General features: G+C 40.0%; 1 protein-coding gene across 1 annotated transcript in view; it reads left to right on the forward strand.

The window, feature by feature from the left end:
* The first annotated feature begins 376 nt into the window (after positions 1–376).
* SLC25A36 (solute carrier family 25 member 36) overlaps positions 377–12,454 on the forward strand; it is a 33,324-nt gene continuing 21,246 nt past the window's right edge. Inside the window, exons 1-2 of the mRNA XM_026854662.1 lie at positions 377–485; positions 9,453–9,623. Coding sequence (XP_026710463.1) covers positions 451–485; positions 9,453–9,623 — 206 coding nt within the window. The 5' untranslated portion in view covers positions 377–450. The remainder of the gene's footprint in view (positions 486–9,452; positions 9,624–12,454) is intronic.

Genomic DNA, 12,454 nt, shown 5'->3' on the forward strand with positions numbered 1-12,454 from the left:
AGGGCGCCCGGGCCCTCGCCGGGAGCCTGGGCACGCCACGGGCGTGCGGGGCCAGCCAGGCCCGGCTCCCGGTGTTGCGTTTTGGCACGGGCAAGGTGCGGGTAGTACGGGGGCCTTGGGGGAAGCGGGGGTGGAAGTTTCCGTTAAAAATAGCCTATTCCCTCTGATCGCTGTTCCAGGAGTTTGTCCTTTATCTGGAGAAACACGCGGAGCCCTCTGTGCATGGGCTCCCCCACCGCATCGGAGAGGCTGCCCAAGCATGTCAGTCCGCTCAGCAGCCTGGAAGTGACCACCTGGTAACGCTAGTGTCAAAGGGCCACTGTGCTACTTGAATGCATTTTATCACCTTGGTGTGTACTGCTTTTAGGTGTGGGCTTGCCGTGGTCACGCAGCTTTCCTTCCACCCATGAAGACAGAAGAAACTGGAGGGAAGATTATAGGTAGAAGTAAATGTGTGGCCTTTGGTACCCTTTGTTAGGTTTGAGGTAACTTTGTACCTTTGCAGGTATTAGTCTTTCTTCATCTTTTTAAGCTTTGTAATGCCCGAGACGTATGTGATTACACAGCCTGTGGCCCCTCCAGGGATAGAGTGAGAAGAGCACCTAGCTTAGAAGAGAAAGCTGAGGATCCTGTTTGGCTTAACTATAAAAGTGTACTTGGGTGGTGAGCATGACCCTGTGGAAGTAGTGACAGACTGAGAACATGCTTTGCCTCCCATGAGAGAGCTTCGTGTTTGGATTTCCATTTGTGCTCCTCCTTGACAAAATGAACTCACTGCCTCTGGACTGGGGTGTCTTGAGGTGGAAGAATAATGTAGTGTTTACTCTGAGCAGGTCTGGGTGAGTTGAATACATGTGAGCACTTTCTCTGCTTCCAACACACTTTGTGTTCCAGTGTTATGCACTTGATTTAGTGCTTATGTGGGTGCTTTTTCACCCCACTAATTTTTAGCACTGTGTTTAAGAGGAGGGTGATTAGGCAGCAGGAGGCTCAAGATGTAGTACTGTGTACTTTTCTCTTCAGGCTTCACGTCCTGTGAACATTCAGAAAAACAGTAGGAGTGCTGCTTTATTGTAGCAGTTTAACTTGATAGCTCTGTACAGAGGTGATTACTAGGCAGAATTGTGCATAATGATAGAGACAGGTTTATAAACCTGAACCTTAAGACTGGATGAAGATTGCTCAGGTCAATTTGTTCACTTGTATTTTTTGTGGAGTCGTCTATGGATAGCTGCTGGCCAGTTGGGTCAAGGGTTATACTGTCAGGGAAAGGCTGAATGCCATTTCCTCATGTGCCAGCCACGTGTTTCCTGTAACCTTAGTTCAGCAAAGCTAACTGTATATTTGGTCACATTTAGCAGTAGGAAAGTTGTTTGAGTTCATCTCATGACTTCTTTGTGAGCATGGTGGACTATAGATCACCTTAGTGATCTTTAGTTTTTAGTGAAACTTAAAAAGGAAGGAAGCTTTGTTTTCCTTTAGGTTTCACTGGAGACTGTATGGAAACACATCTCAATCTGCTGGCTTTGGTTTTTTTGAATGTCTAAGTTCAGTTTTCAATTCCTGCTTTTGGTAATGAAACTGTAACTGATGACGTTGCTGGTTTAATAATGTAGGTGGGGCCATCCTGGGATTTTTCTGTAACTGCCTCCGTTGTTTCATGACCTATTCAACAACTGTCAAAACTGCAGTACTTGTGGGCCATTTCAGAATGTTTACATTGGGAGCTAGCTTCATATTCTAATTTTTTCCCCTTATTCCTTTTTTCCTACCTCTGCATCCTTATTCCTGTCCAACAGGTTTTCTAGGCTCTTTTAGCAATGAATTACTCAGCAATTACTACTTGCTTTGTTTTGCTAAATTAATTCTTACTCAAGTAGTTCCATTTTTAAGAATCCCCTCTGTTTCATAACTGCATACTAATTGTAAATACAGCCAATATTTTGTGATACAAATACTAAGTCTAGAAAGAAATAATTTCAGAATGGCTTTAATGTACTCCCTACCACTATCACTGAAGTGCATTTTTTTTCTAGAAAAGAAAGCATCTAAATGATTTTGCTGGCCCAGTTCATGCATTATCCAGTGCAGCGATGAAGTACTACTTCATTTACATGCAGTCTCCCCCCCACGTACTACTTAGACCTTCTTGACTTTTTAAAGATACGATGTACTTTGTTATGTAAAAATAACAGCAATCACATTTAGAAGTAGAAAATAGATAGCATAAGAGCATCACACTTATAGTAAAATGGTCCTAGCTTTTAAGAACACATCCCTTAAAGAAAAGCTGTTTTAACTGATAGAATTTGTAAGCAGTTGGTTCCATGCAGTAACTCTGCTGTCACCTAAAGATACTTAAGCATACTTTTCTAGACTATATTCAAAACTGCTGTTGTGCGCTCTATACTGAAGAGAAATTGCAGGGAGCACACCTCAGTGGATTGATAGTGTACCTGGAATTCAGGTTCACGCTGTGACACACCTGAGATCACTTAGCTTATGTTTTCTCATGATGCCCCTATTTGTCAGGTTCTGTTTCCACAAACCAGGTAGTTACCACAGCTCTGTTTGTTCTTGTGGGACCAGAAACTAGCAGTGTGTTTGTAGTGTTGGATTGTGATACAGAAAGGTGCTTCAGATTAAACTCTTGATTTTATTTTTTTTTTTCTGAGCTACTCAGTTGCATTGCTTGGAAATCTTCTGTTTCAGGAATCAAACTGTAGTTTTTTTGCATACCTTCTATTTTTTTCCATCTCCTGGTCAAACAGCAACTGCTGTCACTATAGACAGTGTGTTGATAGTGCAAACTCAGGTGCTTTTATACCAAACCAAAAAGAAATCAAGTGATCATTCTGTATCCTTGAATTAAAGTCTTGTGATTAAAATGTAGCCTTTAGATGAGCATTTTAGTTCAAGTACATAAGTTAGTTACATGCTTTTTCTAGTTCTTAGACTACTTAACATTAAAAGTAGTAGAAAGACAATGTTTTGCTTTATAGGAAAGATTAATTATGTTTAGGATGTACCTGCTTGCAATCATAATGGTACATGGAATGCAAATTCCGGTGTTCACTACAAAAATAATTTCCAGGTTTTCATGATTTTTCTGGAAATGACAAATTTGACAGGAATTCTGTATCATACAAACTTCCATCAAGGTATGGCAACTTGCCTGTGCTTTGTTTCCTCGGCAGAAGGAGGGACTGTGCTGGGTTAGGAGGTAGACAGCTGTTTGTGTGAGTTCAGGGTTGGACAATCTCAGGTTTACTTCTTTACTCTTTGTGTTTCTTGCAGAAAGTTGGCTGTTTTCTAATTTAGTATGTCAGGGACTATAGGGTGCAGTTTCTGTTTATTCATCCTGATTACAGAACTATCTCAAATTGATCTGTAATTTAAATCACTCTGACAGAGGTTCTTAGCAAATCCATGCAGTAGTTGAAATAGTTAAGACTTTGCAAATACATATAAGAGAAATGTTTGAATTCTTCAGGAAGATGAGATGCTGTTGAAATGTATGAAGTAGAAGTGAAAGAGCCTTGGTAGTTTTTGATTTTAAGAAGATATTAGTTAATAATATAGCAGGTAGTGTGATGATAGGGGCTTTTTCACTCTTTCAGAAATAGTCACTTGAGCTCCCCTCTAACCCAAAATACATTCCTGACATAACCATGGATGTCTTTTGGAACAAGTTTTTGCTGTTGCAAGGCATAGGAAAAGGTTAGTACCTTCCTGTCCAGACTTCAGGTTATTTTTGTGTTCAGGTATTCTTCTGTGCTGAATACAACTGTGCTTGTTTAAAGCACAGAGCAGCTGGGGTTTTTGTTCCATGAGGTTACCACATTGCATGAAAATTGCTACCAGTACTTGAGAAATTGTGAAGCTAGTGTGTTTCTCATTTCCTTCTAGATGACTGATGTTTCAGATGTTTTTACTTAATACAAATGTCGTTGTAAATATTTATTTATGCTGGTTTCTAATGGAAGCTACACTGTACATGTTGATGTTTGTTTTGGATAATGGAACCCAGTGATGCTTGTCCCCCTTGTGGTGTTTTTCCTGTTTTCACCTGTAGATTTGTATATGTCAGTACATCAGGGGAATTTTATTTTTATGCTGTTGATTAGAAATAGCAAGTTAGATTAGTATTTTTGGTTTTAAGGATGTTACCTTAATGTCAACTTTCTAAGTTTCAGCAAAGAAACATAGTCAGTCAATAAGGGTGTTAAGGGTTTCTGGCTGCCAGTACTCCTAGTTGTCATATTAATGTGAAAGATGGAAAGGTGAGTAATAATACAAGTTGAGCAGTATGTTAACAGGAAAACCCTGGTTATTCAGGATTGATGAGATACATTCTTGCTGTTTGTGCAATTGTACTTGCTACAACTAAAAGCCCCTAAATACTTTTGAAAAAAGTGATACTGTAAACTTAATAGCCAAACCTGGAACTTTATCTGTTTATGAGAAAGTCACTCGTGTTTTAAGATAGCTCTATGAAATTGCTGGTAGATTTGAGACCTGAATTTGCAGTAAGTGGTGAAGAGATTAGAAGGAGTTCTGTTTGCAAGTAGCTTGGGGTTTCTTTTGAGAGTTTTCAGCTCAGTTTTCCTTGCTGCTTCTCTTGGCAGACGGTATTTGCATGGAACTTTCTTTTTTTTTTTGTGCAGGAAAGAGAAGCAGCTTGTAAAATACATGAATGACTGTAGACCCAAGATAACAAGGTCAAGGGTTATCTTTGAGGCTGTGGGTACCAATACTGTGAAAGGTGAATCTGAGACTAGCACTATGCATCTTTGTCTTTTTATTTTTATGAAATATATAGTTACCTGAAGGAATAAAAAAATTCTTGCACTGACAGTTTCAATTCTAGGTCAGCTGACACTGGCACCGGGAATATTAATCTGCTTTGGAGCATTTAGAAACAGTCCAGTGGCTGAAATTGAGCCCCTCATCCATGCTGGAGCTGCCTCTGCTTTTGCTTGCAGGGGTGTAAGGTATCAGTAGAAGATACTCAACTACTCTGGACAAAGGCAGATACCTTCAACTTGCAATAATAAGAGAAGGTTTTCTTGTGCAGCCATTTCTGGAAATGGAACCTGGGATTTGAATGCCAAACAGGATTAGTTTTTGAAGCATGTGCATATTTCTTTCCTTGCAGTGTCTCACAAAAAAATAAAGGTTTAACTGCAGGGAAGTGGTTGTCAGTGTTCTATATACGTTGAATTGCTAGCAGAGTTTAAAGCTCAAATAATTCCAGGTTTATTTCTGTTAATCTGGTGAGGTGATGGACTAAATGCACGATAGGGATCAAATTAATTATTTTTTTAATGCTCTGTGGAATAAGATGCAGTTTAGGAAAGCATTACTATCTTCCTCAATCTTTCTGTCCAAGAGATGTCAAGTATACAACTGGTTTTAGTTTTACTGTTTTATCACAGTCCTGCAGATTAGATGATAACTACATGTCTCTCTGTATTTGTTTCACTGAGCGCAATGTTTCTTGTGCCTTCTTGCACAGTTTAAGCTGCAGATTTTCTCTAACTTGACTGTGTTAATAGTAGTGAGATTTTAATCTTTTAGGTTTACCTCTGTTTATTTTTGTGGATTCATCTGCTGCTCTTTTCTGCCCTTCAAATTACTTGGGACCTACAGGTGGATTCTTATGCCCTTGTATGATCAGGTGTTTCTGATGAAAGTCAGCTTTGCAAGTTTTTCTTATACTCACTTGGCAAAGCTAAAGGAAGGCTTGCAGTGGACCTTGATTAGAGCAAATGTCAAATTTAGAATCGGTAAGATGAGCAAGTGGTCTTCTGAACAGCATTCATTAGAAACTGCTGTAAACTTTCAGACACAGGAGAGTCTCAGGTTTTGCCCTTCCTCAGTTCCAGTTTATAATGTCAGCTGGACTGTACTTGCTTACCTGCTCACTCTGCCAGGTAAAACTTATCTAATCCTGGAGAAATTCCACCTTACTAAGTGTTCTCACAAGTCACCTTTGTTGGGGCCTAGTACATGACTGAAGGTGCTGAAGTGCACAGTGGTTTTAGGTAGTAGAAAATTCTTATGTAGTTTACAAAATCCTACCTGTGCAATAATTTTCTAACTCTTACAAAATCTTTTTCCCAACTGTTCTACTCCCCAATTTGTGTTAAGACACAAACTAAAAAAAAAAACCCCTTAATTTGAGCTGGTGAGGAGGGTAGCAGGAATGCTGGTTGCAGTCTGCTGACAATTTATAGAATACTTTTTCTAAGCTGGAGCTGGTGGCTGGCTGTTAATGGCCTGCCAGGACTTGGAGCACAAAGAAGTAGCTGTCTTTCACAGTATTTCAAGTAGTGTGTTAAATAAGCAAGGCTTGAAATATATTTATAAATAAAATACAGTCATTGATTCTGGTGACAGAATGGCTGGCATGCTTCTTAGAAGTTGCTTGTTTGTACAGGGTTCATAATTATTGAATTGTTTCTCTTTGTTTCCCTATGAGCTATGTTTATGGACAGTTTCTCAAACAGATTTGTCAAGCATTGCAGTGTTTATCTTAAAGTTCAAGTGAACTAGATAAATCAGTGTAGTTCCTGGATTATGCTTTTGTTTGGTAGTTCAGTTGAAACTCAGTGCATCTTGTAACTGCTGATCAGGGTCTGATTCCTCAACATTCTTTAGTTCCAGATGCTTTCTGTATTATATGGGGCTTTTTGAGGGCAGTGAGAGTGAGGTAGGCCATTTTGACAGAAGTATAAACTAGTGATTTTTTTGAAAAGATTTGTTTGTGAGCAATACAGAATCATATAGCACTGTGAAACTTTGTTTCCTTATGATGCATGTAAAAATAGTGCTAGATGCTGTTACATCAGCTGGTTATCACTCAACACTTGTTCTAGGCAGACTTAAAAAGAACAAGCATTGAGTAGCTGTCTGTCTGCCCTCTTCCCTAGTAATCTAGTAATCCACTGCTGAATGGAGTATTTCTAACCCATCCACAGTGAATGTCTGACAAGTGCTGTTGCAGTCAGTCATTCCTTATGGTGATTTGGATGTGATGCAGGATATAAGTACCAGGTCAGCATTGATCTTAAACTTTGGAAATTTTTTCCAGTGCAACATAGCTGTGGAGCCAGTAACATTAAAGGCTTCAATTTCCAAGCCCTCTTGAAAAATGCAGGCCAGGTTTTTTCCTCCTTCTTTCTTCCCCCTTCCATAGTATTTATCTCGCTAAAATAAACCATACCACGTGCTTTCTCTTGCCATTACTGTTGCTTGAAAACAAGTCCTCATGTAACCTGTCCAAGATCAAATGCAGAAAGATCTTAAAGGGAGTAGGCTTGAGGTGATCGGAAACGGAGGGGTTGCAAGGAATGAAGGAAGGTCTAAAGGCAAGTTCCTACATCACCTGTACAGGCACATTATCATACAGCACTGTCTGCTGTTGAACTGCAGGAAACACAGTCACTTGATGTCTGCCTTGAAGAGGCTCCAGCTCTAAAGCTCCCTGTCAAGTTCTTTTCAGGGCTGGCCTACCTGTGATTCCCATGTGGAATTCATGCCATGAACCTTAACATGTTACAGGTTGCTACTGCTTCCAACACTGGCTAAAAAATATTAGTACATCGAGTCTGTCTCTTTCTGTAACTCTTATTTTAAAAAGTCTTCTTTGTAGCTTGCTATTAGAAGAGTAAGCAAGTGAATTGTTCATTCAGATGTTTTGACTATGGTACTCTGAAAGCTGTATCAGTCTGTTACTGCATGTGTACAGCACACGCTTAAAGACTGTTTTCCATCTTCTGTGGGAACACTTTTTTCCATACTGACAAAGAAACCTGATTTCTTTCCTCTATTAAAACTTGGAAGAGAGTAGACTCCTGTCTAATGTTGGAGCTAGGGGTGGCACAAGATGATTTTAGACTTAGTAATAGGATACCTCTAGGTCAGTAGGTTTAAATGGAGCATTAAGTGAATATCACAAACATCCTACTTTGCAGCTGTTTGGTATTGTCATTTCAATTCATACAAACAGATTATTATTTTAGGATGCAATGCTATGTTAACATCTACCATTATTTATAATACTCTCTGCAGCAAAAGAGAGTCAAAGCTAGCTAGACTAATAGCTACCTTTCCTATGAAAGTTTTTAGGAAATCTTGAGTCTTAGTGATTACTCCTAATTTGTACTGAATTCTCCTTTGCATTTTGGAAGACATTTAAAAATACTGTTGAACAAGTCTTGCAGTTTTTAAATGTTTTGGGAGTATTTGAGCCTCTCATGTTAAAACAAAATAGCTGATAACTGTTTTTTCAGAATCGAACACCACCTTTAGTTACTACATCAGAGAAGTGAATGCTGGGCCTTTTGAATTGAGTACAAATTGTACTTGTGTGTTAGTGGATTTCAGACTAAGTTGTTAGTAGCATTAATTAATACCCAAATTAAATCTGGGTTTTGTTTTTTCTAAAGTGTGCATATAGTGTCCAGTCATAGTTTTAAGCAGGATATTTTACAAAGTTATGATTACTGATCTCAGAAAAGGTTCAAGGGTAGCACTTCTTTGTAATGGTAATGTCAAGGAATGTGGAGTTGTCTTTGGAATCAGAATTTGTGGATTTGATTATTTTTCTCTCAGGCTGTATGAGATCATAGTTAAACAGATATGAGTGTAGATATTAATAAATTATTATGAAAAAGCACCAGAAGAATCATTTGAGCAGAGCTGCTAAAAGACAGTATGTTCTTGTCTGTGTTCTACTCTGACAGAATAGCAATATCTCCATTGTCAGCACAAGTCATGCATGGCTTGCCTTGGCTTGCTTGCAGGAATGAGTTGCAGACTGAAGCAAAATCTGCAAGTCTGGTTAGCCACTTAAAGCTCTTTTGTCTTTCCAGGTTCTACTCTACAGTATCTAGTCTGTTTTGCTGTAATAGGCAGAACTTGGGAAACACTCAGAGAAATCATTGCTTTCATGGTACAATGGCCAAAATACAAATGGGGTTTTGAAGATGTCTTCATAAGTATTTTAAATTGCCACACTACCGTTTTTACCTGTAGCCCTTTGTGCATAGTGCATAAATCTTTTCTACCCTTAAGGATTTTTGGCACCTTGTGGTCAGAAGCGCACTAAACATTCAAAAAAAGTTAAAATTTACCATAAGAAGTTAAACATTTCAGATACTGAGCTACTTTCCAGAACTGATTTGAACAGCATGTACTGAAGACTTCACCTTCACTACTTTGGGAAACTTTTTTTTTTGCCTGTTTAAATTTTCACTCCAAGCTGTGGGGTTAACAAACTGACTTAACAGTTTGTTTGCCTTCAAGGGCAAATAAGTGCAGCATTGTCATGCATGTTTGAATTGTTTCTTCACCTTTTGCAGTTTGAGTATAATGTTAATTACATGTGAATATATCCTTCAGTTTCTTTGTAGTTAAGAATATGATGATCCTATTTCTTTTTGCAGATGTGGAGGTACTGTTGGTGCGATTCTGACATGTCCACTGGAAGTTGTGAAAACACGATTGCAGTCCTCCTCTGTAACTCTCTACATCTCTGAAGTCCATCTCAACACTGTGAATGGTGCTAGTGTCAATCGAGTAACTAGAGTTTCTCCTGGACCTCTCCATTGTTTGAAGTGAGTGTATATGTTAGTAGGCTTTTGGGTCATTTTGAGGAGGGAGGAGGAGAGTGGTGTGTTGGACAAATTCATATGAAAGATTCAGACTTATGTGTGTCATGATGCTACTGTGAAATGGCATTCTGTATTTTGCCTTTTAACTGTAATTAAGTTTCACATTCCACTTTCGTGAACCTCCTTCATTCTTGAGTTTGTACCTTGAATTAGCCAGAGCATGTACACCTTATACAATTCACAACTCTAAACTACATCCCCAAAACTCACTGGGAGCACTGTAACACTTAAGTTCCGTACTCTATTTTCATCCTGAAAAAGCGTTAGTATAAGACTTTTTCAACTGGTTTGTGGCCAAATCATAGATGTTGCCAAATACAGAGGCAAGAAGTCCTATGATTTCTTAGTCTCTCTCAACTTTCATCACTCCATACCCTTCCTGCCTTGTATCTTCTGGTGAATGGGTGACTATAACATTTTTAGAGCTAGTAAGACAGGTAAAGCCACTTTTTGCTCTGATCTGGGATGTTTTGTTTGTATAGCACCTCACTGAATGGGCACTGTCTTTCCTTCTCTTGCCACCAGTGCTTGTGATATTCAGTATTGTTACGGATGCTCTCAATTAAACAGCCAGCCACTGAAAATAATAAAAAATTATTAACACAGGTAACTAGCTCTCTGTAAATTACAGGTTCGAATGTCTGTGAGAGGAGAACAGAATAGTTTTCTAGGGTTTAACGGCAACCCAGAACGCAGACAAAGCCCTGCTCCCTGGGGTTTAACGACATCCCCAAATGCCTTACAGAGCTCTGCTACCTAGGGTTTAACGACAACCCAAAACATTTTATCATTCACCTGACAAGTGAGGGCTCTCAACCTCAAGGACCTGCTCAGGGCAGCGTTCCAACCCAAGGCCCCTCAAGGAGTTTCCTTGGGCAGCATCCTGACACAAGGGGAGAGTGCAGCTGCTGCTCCAGGGGACGAGCTCCAAGTAGCCCCCCGAGAGGACTCCATTTATACCCAGGCTGAATCTGACCTGTAGTCAAGAACAGCTCTCATTGGCCAAAGGCCCCAGTTACCATAAGACCCTGAGAACAAAGGCAGCCCAAAGCTGCTACACCTCAGCAGCCAAGAAGCTCTGCTTTCATTGGGTGGATGCACCTGCCACAATCCACTTCGTCACTACAGTCATGATTTGGCTGGTTTCCTTGAAGTGGTGGTGCAGTCATCTCTTGCCTCCAAGGTTAAAAGGGAGTGTGGTCCTGGTGAATCTCTATACTCATTGTGGATTGTCATCCCTAGATGATTATACAATCAAATCCTAAAAGAAACCAACCCTCCAACCATACCATGTATTACAATCAACATTGAAGGAAGCTGATTAATCATTCTAACAAGGAAGATTTAAACATATCCAATTAATTAATGCTTAATATGGCAACAATTGCCTCAAGTCTCTTATTACTTTTTTCATTTTTTTGACCTGAAGTGATATTAACACAATAGCACCAAGTTCAATCACATTCTTCTGAATGCTGCCAATTTCACAAGGTCTATTCACCACCACATTGTCTTCTGAGTCTTCATTGTCCATATGGATCCCCATGGCCAAGCAGGATACCGACGTCATCTGTTCCTTCAAGATCCTAACAAAAAAACAGAACTAGGACTCAGATCAGAACCTGGGCATCAAATTAGATACCAGGGGTTATCCATCAGGCACTGATTCAGTGAGGTTTTCTACCTTTATCTAAGGCCTCCCCAAGCATATAAACCCCCTAGATTTTACTGGGGTCATAGGCACAATCCCAACTGAGGGCAACTTCACCATGGTAGGTTGGCCTGCATATATTTTCAGGGGGAACTGGCCCTTATGATTGTCAAGTATAGTAGCATCATCACCTGATAATCCCATAGGATAAAATGCTTATATTTTGGGCTTCACATAATGTCACTTGTGATTATTGATAATAAAAACCCCTTGTGCCAACCTTATATCCTAGTTAGGTCATGAAACATTGGCATGTCTCTTGATCAAGCCACTAATTCGCTCATCCATGCCATTAGCTTTGAGGGTAATGTGGTGTATGAAACACCTACTTGATGCCTTGTTGTGCCCACTTCTGGTCTACCCTGGCAGTAAAGTGGCTCCTGTTACCTGATTAAAATGATTTGGGTGTTTCCTTCCCTGTCTGCTGTGATTGGCAATAATGATCTAACTGCACACAGTGCTTCCTGGCAGTTTCTTACTGGAGGGGGGGTGGTGGGGTGGTGTTTCCAGAGATCTTAACCCCTTCTCTGGGCATGGTTTTAGCGAGCTTTTGAGCCAGTGCATAGCAAGCAATTGTCAGCGAGAGACATACAAATGTAAATTGCCAGCTGTCCCACGTGGGAGCAAAGTCACCTCAGCTTCTGACAAAGGCAACACAAAGAGTCCATCCCAGACCTGGCTGCACCCAGCCCAGCCAGGCCCTGCAGCTGACAAAAGGCCCGGATGGGCATCCAGCTGCCCATAATCAGCTGTTAATTGCCACTTTTTATTTGGTTTGTGGATGGGCCACATTGGAGAACTGTAAGGGAAATGTGCACAATTTATAATATTTTTCAGTATCATTAATCACTTCAAAAATACCCTGTTTGGCAGCAGTTGGGAGTGGATATTGAGAGACACAGGCAATTTCTGTCCCCCAAACTCCAAAACTCCACACTGCTGTCTGGTAAACACCACTGTTTACCTACCAAAACATCAAACCCTAATATTTTTCCTTTGTTCTCGAGTTCTGCCTTCCAGCAATGGCACCTACTTCTAGATGTTACCAGTAGATTGCCCATGT

The sequence above is a fragment of the Athene cunicularia genome (genome assembly GCF_003259725.1).
Source record: "Athene cunicularia isolate RWA chromosome 9 unlocalized genomic scaffold, athCun1 chr9_part1, whole genome shotgun sequence".
Lineage (NCBI taxonomy): Eukaryota > Metazoa > Chordata > Aves > Strigiformes > Strigidae > Athene > Athene cunicularia.